The 16240-nt window shown below is 33.2% G+C and overlaps 1 protein-coding gene across 2 annotated transcripts; it reads left to right on the forward strand.

The window, feature by feature from the left end:
- Positions 1–10165: 10165 nt before the first annotated feature.
- Positions 10166–15933, forward strand: LOC149426103 (uncharacterized). 2 transcript variants are annotated; one of them, XM_089636955.1, is made up of 2 exons: positions 10166–12050; positions 12579–15933. In XM_089636955.1, the coding sequence occupies exons 1-2, from the start codon at positions 10321–10323 to the stop codon at positions 15418–15420; spliced, it is 4572 nt and encodes a 1523-aa protein (XP_089493081.1). In that variant the 5' UTR covers positions 10166–10320; the 3' UTR covers positions 15421–15933. The 2 variants fall into 2 exon arrangements, with proteins under 2 accessions (XP_089493081.1, XP_089493154.1); XM_089637028.1 differs by having other exon boundaries at positions 10166–10523; positions 11842–15933.
- Positions 15934–16240: the final 307 nt, after the last annotated feature.

The raw sequence follows: 16240 nt of genomic DNA on the forward strand, positions 1-16240 counted from the left end.
TGCAGAGTCTCCATCTTCTATCTTCGTGTCACCTGTTCCTATACTTCATTTTACTTAACTTAACTTCACTCTATTTTTGTAATATTTATATTTTCTGTAATACCTGCATCAACTGTAAAGTGCCCCAGGTGATATCTCACAAAAGCGGCGCTATACAAATTATCCAATAATAAATAAATAAATAAATATTTCAAGAAATGTGGATGGACCTTATATTTGGCAAGTTGAACCTGGTGGAAGAGGAGACAGCGGAATCGGGAGGTGGCTAGAGAGAGACAAGATGGCGGACGACTTGGATTTGTTTTGCGACACGGAGACCGGATTTTGCCTTGAAAATCCACGCAGTTTAATAGAATTGTGTTATTTCTTCCATTGACGGCGTGATTTCCTGCATTCTACTGCGTTTTCTAACAAAATTATGAAAATGGCAGCCATGGTTGGTGCGGGCGTCTCCCTTTGCACGATCGGAGGTGAAAACAAGCCTTGGAAAATATGCCGAGACAAGATCGGAAACAGATTGCTGCTTGATTCCAAGATACGAGGGATGGACCTCGTTACCTTCATACCAGAAGAAAATCCTTGAAGAACACACCTGGAATAGAATGCTACCTTCAACCAGAAGAAGACGCGTATGTAAATTCCTTTCTTTTTCTCTCTCCCTGATTTTATATGCCAAATATATTGATAGTTGTTAGACGCATTTATTCTTTTTTTGTACCTTCATTAATCAAGGAGATAAAATCATCGCCCCTCTGACTGAAAAAAGTGTCTTAAAACAGTATTCTTGACCGACGAATCCTGAGTTTAATTTGCTTCATGCTCTCGTCATATTTATCACACGTAAAAATGTGTGTGAAAAATGTGATTTTTCTACGTCACAGAATATACGTAATAATATGTGCCCAAATAATAATTATGTCGTTACAAAATATTTTTTACCGGGGAGCAGTTAGAATTCTCGTGCGGCGTTTACATAAAAATATTTAAAAAACACCATATTTTCAATAATTTAAAATCATTTCCAAGACAGTATTTTGAAAATGCTCCTGACTAAAACATACATGTTTCTTCTCGCTTAAGACAACAGCTTTGAAATAAACACATTTTCTTTAAGACGCAGGTTTCACTGGTACACTATGAACACTTCCAGTAATGAATTTTATTAATGATTAAAACCATCCAACCTGTCCGCCTCTTGCCGCCAATACATATTCATTTCTTTACCTGGTCCTAATGTAAAATTAAAACACTTTTTTTATTTATTTTTATTGGAATAACTTTTAATCACTTTGAAGGTTAAAAAAGGTTAGTTTAACTTTTAAAGGTTAATTTTAAAGTTTCAAATTTTAATTTTTAAGTTTAACTTTCACTTTTAAAGGTTAGTTTTAACCCATCAAAGTTATGTATCATTGAAGAAGACAAATAAATCTAAACGAAACATAAAACAGAAAAAGAAACAAGAAAAATAAAAAGATAACGGTTCAAACTGGGAATCTAACCAGGATCTCTAACTTACCGGGACAACGCCTCTAACCACTAGGCCATTGGGACCTAATTATTATGCGTCATTTTTATCGATATCATATTTCAAATTCAGAATTAGCAATATTATCTTGCAATTATGTTTTCCCATATTTTTGGCAGCTATCTTTTTGAAAGATTACAAATTTCTAAATAATGTAGTTATAATATTTGGTCCCAACGGTCGAGAGGTTAGAGGCGTTATTCGATAAGACAGAGATCTTAGGTTCGATGCTCAGTTAACCTTTTTATTTTTCCGCGTCTGGTTCCGATTTATTTCAACGGAGCTCTCAGCGACATGAACATTCCGCCATTATATATCTGCTTTTGGGAAAATCTTTTCCGTGAAAAATTCACGCAGCTTGCGTGCTCCAATAATAACTTCCGGCTTATATCAGGCCATTTCCCGTTCCGGCTGAGGACAGATTGAGTAATGAGATTCAAACACAACTTCTTCCGCAAAGTTCCTTTTAGAATTCAACACGACAAGACTCAAGGCAAAGAATCCTTCCCAAACAAATACCTCATAATCCTTATTGCGAGCGAAGGAAATTTCCATTTAATCCCTTGTGCCTTCTTAATCTGATAGTACATTTAAATGTAATTATTTTCCTTTTGACCGCTGAAAGTGAAGAAAAACCAACGTAATTATGTCCAACTTCTATAAGGCGGGTTTACAACAGGAATAATATAGCTCATTTCTGAACACTTTGTCCCAAACCCAATAAAACCCCTGATTTTTTGCCCAGCGAATTTTCGTTGGTTCACATTTATTTAATTCGGTAATTGACAAATTATATTATTCTAGTGGGCCCATTAATACGTTGTCCTGCCACATACCTTCTATGTAGACCGCATTTAATATAGACCTCATTGTTGCTGTTGTCGGATATTTTATGCATTTTACATACATAGAACAAACACATACGCAATTCACATCCATCGTAGATATTGTTTTACGTTTCATTTGATATCGATCATTTCAGCAGATTATGATTATTATTCAATACGATAATAAGTAAAAATGCGACCGGTACCGTTCTATACTCCTATTATAGAACGAAATTTTATTATTTATCCATACTAAAATTTCAGTTTATATATCTATACTGAAATTTCCTTGAAGTTTATGTCTTTCACAGTGTGACAGATTGCCGCACGAATACGATCCATAGAAAACACTTTTTTATTTCATTTTTTATTCATCTCATATTCAAGTGTAATTAATAAAATGAAAATTGTTAATTGATAATTGAATCAAATGTTATAAATGAGGTAAATAAAGATTGATTTTAAGTTTAAACAATATTGTTGTTTTAAATCATATTAATAAATTTTAATTTAATGTCAAACAATATTTTTGTTAATCTGTCTTTTTCCAATATGAATGGATAAAGCTTATTAACAAACATAAAAATGAATTACGACCCTTTTTTTCTTATAAAAAAAACTTAAAATCGCATAAAACAATATTGAGAGGGTGTGGAGAAGTTAAAATGTGTGGTTGCGTGCATTTTTGAATGGTAAAGCTGTAAAAAAATTATAATTTTAAATCTTGACAAACAGCCCTATCTGTCGGGTCAAAAACTACCCTATGTTAGAAAACTGGAACCAATGTATGGTTGGTGAAATTAAAATTCAAACCTAAAAAACATTTTTTTAAAGATTATTTATTACGCATTTTTTAATTTAATATTTCATTATATACTATTATTCACTCATTTAATGGTCCTTATTTAATAATTTATTCAAACAAATAAATAAAATAGTTCATATTATTTGATTAATTAATTAATTCTAGATATTTGCTAAAATGCATTCAGATTTTTTTAAATATTTAGTTTAAGATTTCGGCCTCAAATCCAAACATAAGTATGGTATGAAAAAGGTCGCGCATTAGTTCCTATACGCCGTAAAGATCTGAAACTCACTACGTTTTTAAAATGTAAGTAGGTCCTTCCTGCACTAATTCATTCTAAGAACATCCCTTAAATACAATCCTTAATTTTTTTTCTGACCAACTAATATATAATATATCCATTATTTTGCTATTGACTTGATTTAAAGGGAATCACCTGCTATACAGATCTGGCTTTGTTTTATACAATTAATTTATAGTACATCTCCAGAATGGCCACTGCGCGTCTCGCGCTGAGAACTTGAACGTATTTATTAATTTCAGAGTCCGAGGTCAGCCGTGACTACTGTAACTTACCTATCTTCCGGGACGTGAAGACTTCGGGCAGTGGGTGGTGTTGGAGGCGGGAGTGGCAGGAAGAAAGGGGGAAGGGATGGTGGTGAGATGGAGACAATAATTCTGGGGGGAAGATTCCAGCTGAAGGTTCCGTCGCGCGTCGGTCAGCAGTTCCGGGCCATGTGGCGACTAACAGCCCGAGGAATTGTCCTAATCCCGTGATGTACGAGAGAGCTTTAATTATTTTCCTTCGGTGAAGATTTTAAGTCGTCAGTATTTCTATTGGACAAATGATGTCACTGTAAGATTTGCTCTTCAGAAATATTTTGTTTAAACTAAAGCGCGCGGTATGGCGAAAGATTTTTCGTGCGTTTTTTAGGGATTTGAAGCCTAAAATTTGGCTAAAGAAGGAGGTAACGCAACACGACATAATACCCCAAAAATTAATTAATTTTCCTTCAAGTTTGAAAGTCAACTGTCATTTCACTTTTGAATAAATATTTCGATAACAATGCATTCTATCAACTTTTTATGGCAAACACGTACAAAAATGTTGAAATATACGCATCCTTGAAATCGGGTGATATTACGGCAGTTAATATACGAGATAAATGTTGGTCCCACCCGATCGGCATTTGGCGAGGTTGATAGAGTTGTCGACTCCAGTTCCTGGCTAGGAAGGTTCAATTCTCAGTCAAACCAAAAAAAATAAAAATATATTAAGTTGTAGACGACATAATTAAATAGATGCATTAAGGGCAAGAAGAAAATAACCTATTTTCCGACATCCGATCGAGATAAGACTCGGCAGATTGACTCGTTGTCGTTATTACATGCGGATTGATACGCATTTCTCTGAAATCGGATTACATTACTTTATCTCTTAAGTTGGATACTAGATAAATGTAGTTCCTGGGATGGATGGTTCAATCGTCAGTCAAATCAAGCAACAACAACAAAATAACAAAAACATTAAAAAATAAATGCATTACAGTAATGAACACTTGTTACATCTTGTTTTTATTAAAATTGATTTTTATTTAAATTTTTCAATACATATGACTTTTTTAATGTTGATTTTTGTGTTTATTTTACAATACATTTTACTTTTTCAATGTTGATTTTTATGTTTATTTTACAATACATTTTACTTTTCCAATGTAGATTTTTATGTTTATTTTGCAATACATCTTACTTTTTCTTTGAATGTTTATTTTACAATATGTCTTACTTTTTTAATGTTAATTTTAATGTTTATTTTACAATTCATTTTACATTCTCAATGTTGATTTTTATGTTTATTTTACAATACACATTACTTTTTATTCAAATTTTGATTTTTTTTTCAAAGTTTTTTTTTTCTCTTCTCTTATCTTTATAGTACCTACCTACGAGTACCTTTACGTTGATTCATTTTGTTCCCATCTTATTTTTAATATTCTGTCATTTGCTATAGTGCCTACATGGAAATATTGTATTACATATTCCATTCGTGTAACTGGGAATTAAAATATATATGTATACAGATATAATTTATTAAGAATCGTATGTAAAAGCCCTAAGTAAAGAAAATTCATCAAGAAGTATCAAAATTCTATTTAAGGGTTGGGAAAGGGAGATAGAATGATGTTTAAAAATCATCTAGATAGTGACGTGTCTCTTATTTTGAAGGTCAAGTGTGCAACATTTCATCAATCTCGGAATAAAACTGTAGATTCGTATAAAAACAAACCCACACGTCGCACCATAACACCCTTCTTTAAATATATATATATAAAGACTGGTAATACATTTAAACGTGTGAAATCCGCACAACTAACCCACACTGACCGGATTCATATACAGGGTAATTTAAGGGGCTAAATAAAATAGATTAGGAAATATATGATGATGTGGAAGATTTATAAGTACCTGCCTATTCAGTTATGGTCGCTAAATCCTGCAAAAGCAAATTCAAGCAATTATTTGATTCAGAATATTGATTTTTCACCAGAACGATACTGAGAATATCTAAGGCTCTAAATATTATCATAAAACCTAACATAATCTTGGATTCAACACGCAGCAAAATTAGTATTACTGATTCCAGGCCGTTTCCTGTTCAACTTTTAGTACATCCCTGATAAATCGGAACCCATGCTCTTGCACCTGTATTTGCCTTAATGATTGTGTTCCTACATCGCTATGATACATTACTCTTTTTACTAAAAGTTTAACATGAATCCTATCAATTCATTCGTTAAGGGCGTGCAATCCCGCTTTTAACCGGATTATGAATAATTTGAAGTGTCTTAGGTATATTTTAGCGTTTAGCGTACCGATAAACTCGTCAAATATTTATTTATTTAAAAAACATGGGTGCTACGTACATCCAAACATTACCTAGCCTAATCTACCTTAACGGATAGAATGTTACTTGGTTTATGAAAAACAAACTTGGCAGGCTATCATGTCTTGGTAAACACTTAATTACATTTCGATGGACGAAGGCAACTGCGGTGGGCCGCACGCTAATGTAATTTTACATAGCGCTATACAGTAAACGTGAGATAATTACTTTGCACCTACGTCATTACAGCAGGCCGCCTGAAGGGCTTATAAAGTAGTGACACCTATGAGGTCTCCCTCTATGTTTTTACATCGCCTGGCATTGAAAATAAAATAATAAGAACAGAAATGAGGCTCGAACATGAACCAACAATTCCAGAAGATCGTATTTTTAGGTGAGAGAATTTCAATTGCATTGATAAAATAGGGGATGATTGCCCGCGAAGGGAAATTTAGAGATTGAATGTGTGTAGGTTTAGTCCTCCCTATCACATTGCAAAACAATAAATAGTTTCATAATATTCAATTACCTATCAAATCCTTCAATCGATTACATTGCACTGTAGCTAAATTACTTTTTTTAAGTAACAGAAACTAAATGCACAATGATTGCCCACTTTGATGATTCGATGAAAATCCTTAATTTAACAACCTGAAAATGGTACACATTATTTTTATTATTGAAATTATAATACATACAAAACAATAATATGTTCGATAGCATAATTAATTAACTAATTCAATTACCGAGTTAGTCGAGAAATATTCTCGGGTCTAACTGGGGAGCTAGTCTATTTACGTATACAATATTCTCGGTTCTAACTGGGGAGCTAGTCCTAGCTAGTAGCTAGCTTATGCAATATTTTTTTTAATAAATATTATTTACTTGTACAATATAATTGCTTAAAAATAGTAATTTTATCTAGTTACAAAATTTTCCAGTAATTTTCTAAAATATTAAAAATATTGGATAATATAATCAGAGGAAATACGTCTAAAATAGCAAACGAATGGCAATAGAAAAAGCGAAATAAAATATCTGAAAATCATCAGTAAAATATCAAACAGCTGGTTTTGAATAAAAAAGTTAAATATATATTTTTTTTGTATTTGGAATAGCTTTTCTCACTTTTTATTACAATAGGTAAACCATTTGATTTTATAAATTTTGAAAAATTTCAATTTTTGTGATTTTCTCAACTACCATACTAGGCTCGTGCCCGTATTATGGAAATCGTACATGATTTATGTAAGAATAACAATAATAAAACATAAGGGAAAAGGAGATTTTTGGAAAATAAAAATTTTTAAAATCAATATATTACAGAAACCATATTAGAAATAAAAATAAAGATAAAACTGATTGATAAAAAGATATTATAAAATAGAAATAAAAATATTTAAAGTAAGCATGCCAAATTATACTAAATTATTTTACATTATTATTTCTTTCTTCAAAACAGGTTCTTGGTACGTACTTATCTAGAAATTAATATATTTACTAATTATTTTTATAAGCAATAATTGTTCATTCAATCCTTTCTCATATAAAATAAAGTTGGTTGTTCTCAGGTGAAAAAAAAAAAAAAAAATGCAACAAAAAAAAAAAAAAAAAAATGTTACAAGCAGTAATTGTTGAATGAAACACTAGCATATATTGAATAATTTCGCGGGTAAGAGATAAGCCTCCATAGCTCAGTGGTCAGAGCTTTCGACCGGAAATCGAATGGACACGGGTTCGAGTCTCGTTGGCGTCATGTATTTTTTATCAGGAGATTTTTTCAATGTGGATGAGTGTTTCAGGCGAACAATTATTGCTTATAAAAATAATTGTTATCCTTTGTGCTATGCATAAATAAAATCTTGTCTTAAAAACATTAATTTATCAAAAAAATAATAATTAATATATTTACGGTCACATTGTCACATTTGAATTTAGCGATGTAAAAAAATAAAAGATGGAGTTAAATAGCTTTGTGCCTAGGTATTCGTAATGGTGTTTTGCAGCTGTCCATTTAATATCTTCCCTGATTTTCTAGGTCTTTCACTTCGCGTTGAGGAAGTATATTATTGTTTTATAGTATATTAGGTTTATTTTTGTTTCATTATCAATACAAATATGTTAAGTTCATAAGAAATACCTTTACTAAATCTGATTTCACTTTTCAACAATATTGCTGTTTTCGTCAATATGGTGGTTTGTCGATTCGCATTGAACGAATAGATATTTATTTATGTTAGTGACAAAAGGACCGTCAAAGTGAGAGTGGGCAATCAATAGTTGCGGGTAATCATAGTCTAGTTTACGAAATAACTTTTTAAGGACAATTCTAGAGTAAGGACTTCAATTGGGCCGCCTCGGAAAAAGGTGGGAAAAAAATCAAGAAGGTGCGCGAGGATAAATTGGATGAAGGCCGCTGAAATAAACCAACAAAATTGGGACACGCTGAGACATATGGAAGATTATGAGAGAGGATGGGACTAAATAAAATTTAAAAGCAACGAAATTCTTAAAAATATTTACTACGCTCTAGCCCATTCAACAATACAGTATGGTATCGTTGCATGGGGGGGAGCTTACAAATCATCACTTTTACCGCTGGAAATCACTCAAAGGCTGTTTATAAAAATTTTAGTAAAAAAACCATCAGACTACCCAACCTCACAACTTTTCAAATCCCACCACTAAAAAAATATATACAAAAAATACGCTGCTTCAAATCCACAAAGATCTGTATAAGAAGTCACACCATGCCATGGTTCGTGTTGAGAGCAATAAGCAAAATACAATGGGTCGCTTATGCGCTCAATTAATGCACACCAGTTTTGCACAACACTATTACACGTACACTGGAGTGGTGTGGTTTAATCAACTAACGACAGAGATAAGGTTAGAACCGGACTATAATAAATTTAAAAATAAAATGAATTTCACTACCTTAAATAATTTAGCGAATTAGAATGTCGATGACATCTCACTACATTACATTATATATTAAAAAAAATCCTTCACTTTATTTTGAATCCTTGAATTTTTTTTCTTCTATTTACATATGTATGTTAAGTTTTTATTTTTATTTTTTTTCCCTTTACGCACGAGTTTTTGACTCTTGTAAAGGAAAACATGTTAACTTTTATTTGAAATATGTTCTTACTATGTAAATTTAAGTAATAAAAAAATTTAGATTTTACTGAAAATAATAACACAAATTTTGAAGACGTTAACTTTTAACTGTAGCAACTTTTTTCAAATATCTAAAATTAATAAAGCTGTCCGACATAAGATTCGTATCTAATGTCATTTTTCAAAACATTAGTTACCTTATTGACAGCGCCGCGTTATTTCAAGTGTTTTCATTTCATGTTCCTAATATTGTCTAAAAATATTGTTAGAAATTGGAGTTTGGTTGGCTTTGCATAGATGTCGCTGTGTGTATATGCTTGCCTTTCCAACGGACTGAAGTTAATAAATAAGTTGATAGTTTTTTCAATAGATGTCGCCATAAATGCTCCCCTGCTAAAAGTCAATAAATAGGTTGATTTATAATTTTCTTCCTCTTCTGCAATAAACATTTCTGGCGAAATAAGTGGTTTAAATTTCTACCTGGATCCAAAATTATACATTGGACCTTCGTGCCGCATCCGTATTATCGATTGAATCGCGGATGATAAAAGAACCAGCAAACATCTTCAACATCCAACATCAGAGGGGATCTTCAGAAAAACGGGCAAGTGACCATATCCCATATACCTACCTTATTTTCCCAGGCAGGAGAGCATGATTTATTACACAGCCGTATTTCTTTGTTTGTTTTAAAATTGAATCGGGCTGATTGTTACCAAGTGTTGTTTGAATTGATTTCATACCCATCATCGAAATTGTAGTAAGCAATAATAATTGTTACAACAATATAAAAAGAAGTTAGAATACAAAGCAAGTATTTTAAATTTCTTAAAAGATTTATTACGAGCGGTTATATTTGAAAATCCGTTAGTTTAAATTTCGAAAGTTACCGCGAGTCGGTAAAAACACCAACCCAGCCGCGAAGCAAGCTGACGCATGCGCGGTGGAGATTGTGGAGAGAATAACAGGTCATATTTTTTCCTTTTTGACAGCCATCGAGCTGTTGCATTTATAAAATTCAGATAAAATTCATTGTTTATCGGTTAATTAGTAAAGTTCTGTGATCAAGGACAGTGCACGTGTAGTGATTGATTACAAGTGATTATCATTTGACAATACGTTCTGTGAATACCTCCTTTCTTGATATTTAAAAATGGATCTCAAAACTTTGACTAACCAGCGTGGAATTTGCAAGGCGAAATTAACTAGGTTCAATGAATATATAAACGGTGATAATTTGTCGCAATCTGAAATTGAAGTCAGATTGAAGAAACTTGAACCAATTTTAGACACTTTCGACTCATTACAAGATAACATAGAAGCAATTTCGCCGGAAGAATTAACCAAAACAGAAAGGCAAGCATTTGAAAATTTATATTATAATCTTGTTGCTAAGGCTAAAGATAAATTGTTAAATAAAGTTCAGAATACAACATCACATAACATACGTTTGCCTATACTTGAGTTGCCAAAATTTAATGGGAGTTACGAAAATTGGTTGAATTTTCGGGATACTTTTGTTGCTTTAGTTGATAATAATCCATCTTTAGAAGTTATTCAAAAATTGTATTATCTGCGATCATGCCTTGAAGGTGACGCAGCTAAATTATTAACCTCACTTCCAAATAACCAGGAGAACTATCATACTGCATGGGAGATGTTAACTTCTCGCTATCAAAATATAAAAATTATTATACATAAGCACGTTGAAGCATTATTCAAATTGCCTGAAATAAAATTTGAAAATTCCGTAGCATTAAGGAATTTTATCGATGAATCCGAACTACATTTAAAATCGTTAAATAAGTTAAATATACCCACCGAAAATTGGGATATCATGTTAATATATTTATTGTCGCGAAAACTAGATAGTGAAACTCGACATCATTGGGAAGTATTTGCCACAAAAGAAAATCTACCCACATATAAAGAGTTTATAAAATATTTATCAGATCGAGTTCAGATTTTAGAATTTGCTGGAATTACTGAAGGAAAATTTAATCAAAATAAAACTTTTCCTTTCAAATACCGAAAAGAAGCTATGATTTCTTTAACGCCTCAAATGGCAAAATGTATTATTTGCAAAGGCGATCATAAGGTTTATAATTGTAAAAATTTTTTAATATTAAATACTAAGGATAGAATTATAAAGATACGTCAAGTAAATGCGTGTTTGAAATGTTTGTGCTTGGGTCATAAGCTAAAAGAATGTAAAAGTAAATACAATTGTCGTATATGCGAAAATAACTCGCACAATACTTTGTTGCATTTAAAAAAGGAAACAGATAATTCGAAGTCTCAGGATAAGGATTCACCATCAACATCAAATAATGAACCTTTAGTTACAAATCACTCTACGAAAATATCTAATAGTTTTGTTTTGTTACCTACCGCCGTTATTAAAGTGTTGAATAATAACGGAAATTTGATTAAGGCTAGAGTTTTATTGGATAGTGGTTCTCAGTCCAATTTTATAACAGAAGAATTTGCAACAAGGTTGCAATTAAAACCCAAAAGGGCAAACATACCGATTACCGGAATCCAAAACAAAATATTGAATATTAAAAATAGCATAAATTTAAGAATTTTCTCGAACTATTCACCGTATGAAAGAGACATAGAATGTCTCGTTTTGAAAGAAGTAACAAGTCATCTGCCGCAAATTTCTTTACAGAAAAAGGATGCCAACATACCTGATGGTCTTCAGTTAGCGGATCCTGCCTTCTATGAAACAAGCTCCATAGATATGCTACTCGGAGCGGAAATCTTTTGGGAAATTATGAAGCAAGATCAACTTCGAAATGGAGACTCAGGACCCATATTACAGAGAACTGAATTCGGATGGCTGGTGTCAGGACCCATCGTCACAACAAAAATAAAAAGGCCAGTAAAATCTTGTCAACTATCATTAAATATAATCCATAAACAGATTGAAAACTTCTGGAAATTAGAAGAATTCCAACCGGTGAAGCACCGGAGCCATGAGGAGCGAGCGTGCGAGGAGATTTTCAAGGACACTTATAAAAGGAATGACAATGGTCGTTTCATGGTAAGCTTACCACAGCGCCCCTGTGTTAAACAGTTGGGAGAAACGCTGCCCATGGCGGAAAAAAGACTTTGCAATTTGCAAAGGAAATTTTCTTCAAATCCTGACCTGATGAAAAAATATAAAGAATTCATGCAAGAATATATAGACTTGGGTCACATGACCCGGTGCGAAGCACCTTCTAATGAAGATTGTTATTTTTATTTGCCACATCATGCAGTATTGAAAGAATCGAGCACTACCACTAAGACTCGAGTGGTATTTGACGGTTCAGCAAAATCATCCAATGGTATATCGTTAAACGATGCTCTCATGATAGGACCTGTTTTACAGAAAGATTTAGCCGCACAATTGATATGTTTCAGAAAACACCAGTACGCGATAACAGCCGACATTGAGAAAATGTACAGGCAAGTATTGGTGCGACCCGAAGACAGAGATCTACAGCGAATAGTATGGAAAAATTTCCCGGAGGAGGAAATTCAGCATTATCGACTTAACACCGTTACCTACGGTCTGGGGCCGTCATCATTTTTAGCAACTAGATGCCTCCAGCAGCTGGGAAATGAAAATATATCATCAAACCACAAGGTCAGTCAGATTATAAAGAATAATTTTTATGTGGATGATTTAATTACTGGAGATGAAACTGAAGAAAACTGTTTAATAATTAAAGAACAACTAATATCTATCATGGCATCCGCTGGGATGAACTTAAGGAAATGGCGGTCGAATTTGCCCTCGTTATGTTCGAAGGAAAAAAGCATGTCAGATATGATTATTAGCACAGATTCAAATGACAACAAAATATTAGGCCTGTCTTGGAACAATCAGCAGGATAATTTCCTATACACAGTGAAGTTATTAAAAAATTCAATTAATAGCAAACGACAAATACTGTCATGCATTGCGTCCATATTTGACCCATTAGGATTAATAGGTCCTGTTACTGTTATTGCTAAATTATTGATGCAAAAATTGTGGCAGGCAAAGCTTCAATGGGATGAGCCTATTCCATATGATATGTTGAAGACATGGGAAGCATATGTGAATGAACTGCCTCAATTAAATAATTTAAGAATAGGTAGAAAGATAATATGTCAATATCATGTAAATTTACAGCTACATGGATTTTGTGACGCCTCAGAAAAGGCATATTCGTCCTGTGTTTATATGGTGTCTACTGACAAATTGGGTAAGAAGTACTCCAATTTGATAATGTCCAAATCACGGGTAGCGCCTTTGAAAAGTGTTTCTCTACCCAAGTTAGAATTATGTGGAGCCGTATTACTGACAAGACTAGTGAATTACATTAAAGATGCTCTATGTACTCCGGATATACCTACTACATACTGGTGTGATTCCCAAATAGTACTGTGCTGGATCAGGGATCAGCCGGTAAGATGGAACACTTTCGTTGCTAATAGAGTGGCGGAAATCCAGGAAACCAGTCAGCCGGAGCAATGGAACCATGTACGGTCAGAAGACAATGCAGCAGACGTGCTTTCCAGAGGAATCAGCGTTTCACAGTTATTAATTTCCCGCATTTGGTGGCATGGTCCAGGTTGGCTGACGTTGGATTCAGCGTGCTGGCCAAATTCCAACTCATTTTGTATTGATCCACCAGAGATCAAAACAAGCTCGGCACTGTTGTCTGCTGTGAAACAGGACTGGGACATTTTTGATAGATATTCCAATTTTTCCAAATTACAGAGAGTAACAGCATACATTAATAGATTTATTTTTAATTGTAGAAACCCTTCGCAGCGCCGCTATAGTAAATTGACAGTGAGTGAGTTGGAAAATTCAGTAAACAAATTAATATCTCGGGCGCAATCATACTGTTTCAGAGACGAAATTCGAGCTTTAAATAATGGAAGTAATATACCTAGGAATAGTGCACTAAAGTCATTAGATCCTTTTATTGAAAGGGATCTAATTCGTGTGGGGGGAAGGCTCTCCAAAGGTAAAATGGTAACCGAAGGCCAGCAGCACCCAATTTTGTTACCTTCGCATCATAAATTAACAGAGCTAATTGTAAAACACTATCATTACTTGAACTTACACTCGGGAACGCAGTCATTATTGGCGTTGATTAGAATGAAATTTTGGCCGATTAAGGGAAGGAATGTTGTAAAAAAAATAATAAAAAAATGTATAATTTGTTATAGATGTAATCCCAAATCCGAACAGCAGTTGATGGCCGACCTACCAGCTGAAAGAATAACTGAATGTAGGCCATTTCAGATAACAGGAGTGGACTACTGTGGACCAATATTAATAAAGTCGGGTATTCACAGAAAATCACATAGCGTTAAATCATATATTTGCTTGTTCGTATGCATGGTCACTAAAGCCGTGCACTTAGAAGCTGTGCTGTCCTTGAGCGCAGAGAGTTTTTTAAACTCTTTGAAACGGTTTATCTCGCGTCGTGGTAGACCAAGCAAAATGTTCTCGGACAATGCAACCAATTTTAAAGCGGCTAATAATGAACTAAGAGAAATTTATAATTTTTTAAATATGTCTAATGATAAAATTGATAATTATTTATCCACATTAGGAATACAATGGCAATTTATACCAGCTCGTGCGCCGAACTTTGGGGGGCTCTGGGAGGCTGGGATAAAGTCAGTTAAGCATCACTTAAAAAGAATAACCAGTATCGCTTCATTAACTTATGAAGAGATTAATACGGTGTTGTGTCAAATTGAATCTTGCTTAAACTCCAGGCCACTGTCTCCCTTATCAAATGATCCTTATGACCTTAATCCCTTGACTCCCGGTCACTTTCTAATAGGAACTAGTTTGGCGGCGATTCCAGAACAAAATTTGGAACATATCACATTCAATCGATTAAACAATTACCAAAAACTAATCCAGATTGTACAATTTTTCTGGTCGAGGTGGCGGAAGGAGTACTTAGCAGAACTTCAAACCAGAAGCAAATGGACCAATAGGAATCAAAGGCAGATGCGGTCTGGCGACATGGTCGTAATAAAGGAGGACAACGTCCCTTCTTGCTACTGGAGGCTGGGACGTGTGAGCGCCGTTCATCCTGGCGCTGATGGAAGAGTTCGCGTGGCGACCATCATCACGTCGAAAGGCATCATCCAGAGGGCCATATCAAAGATCTGTCTGTTGCCAATAGATGACAACGAGGAGTTGAAAATGTCGACACCCCCACCCAACGGACCAGACGCTGAGTAAGCGCAAAATAAAAAAAGGTTTTGTGCAAAACAATATAAAAAGTTTCGTGATAAAAACAATATAAAATTTTTGTGTATTATCATAAATAAAAATAAAAAATAATAATAATAAATTAAAAGAAGATAAGGAAGAAATAATAATAAATAAAAGGTAAAAACAGTGCATAAAAAAGTGGATAACAATAAAACTTGCGAGTTTGATAAAAAATGTACAAAATAAAAAAAAGGATTGTAGATCCGTATATACCAAGAAAAAAAAAACACTTTAAAAATGAACGCTTATAAACCGAGATAGCCTGCTGGCTATATGTAATTTCAAACTACACAAATACATCTGAAGAAACTAATTATAAATGTGGTAATGAACTATAGAAAAACACAAACCCTTAAGAAGGATGACCAGGAAACCAGCGCTCCATGTTGTGTTGTCTATATTATTTGTTTTATGTTTGATTATTGTTATGATTTCTGTTAGAACAAGGTTATTGGAATTATCTTAGTTGTTAAATTATAGTATAGAATAGCTTAGTGAATTGCATGAATTTGATTTGAACGAAAGTAATAATTTTAATCTCATAATTAATTTGTATAATTTGAGTTAGTTTGAAATTGTCATTTCGTTTTTAGAGTAGTCTTATGTTTAAACTTATGCTTAGAAATAGGTTACCTATTATTTCAAATATTTATTGTTAATCAATTTTTTTTTGTATTAACAGTAATAGTAAATAATTACTATTTTTGTTTCTTCCAAATTAATTTTGGCATATATGTAGATATTTAGCTGCTTAATTTTTATTCTTATGTTTTGGGGTTTGTTTCAG

Source organism: Hesperophylax consimilis, chromosome 1 (genome assembly GCF_061612785.1).
Source record: "Hesperophylax consimilis isolate HC1 chromosome 1, BYU_Hcon_1.0, whole genome shotgun sequence".
NCBI classification, from domain to species: domain Eukaryota; kingdom Metazoa; phylum Arthropoda; class Insecta; order Trichoptera; family Limnephilidae; genus Hesperophylax; species Hesperophylax consimilis.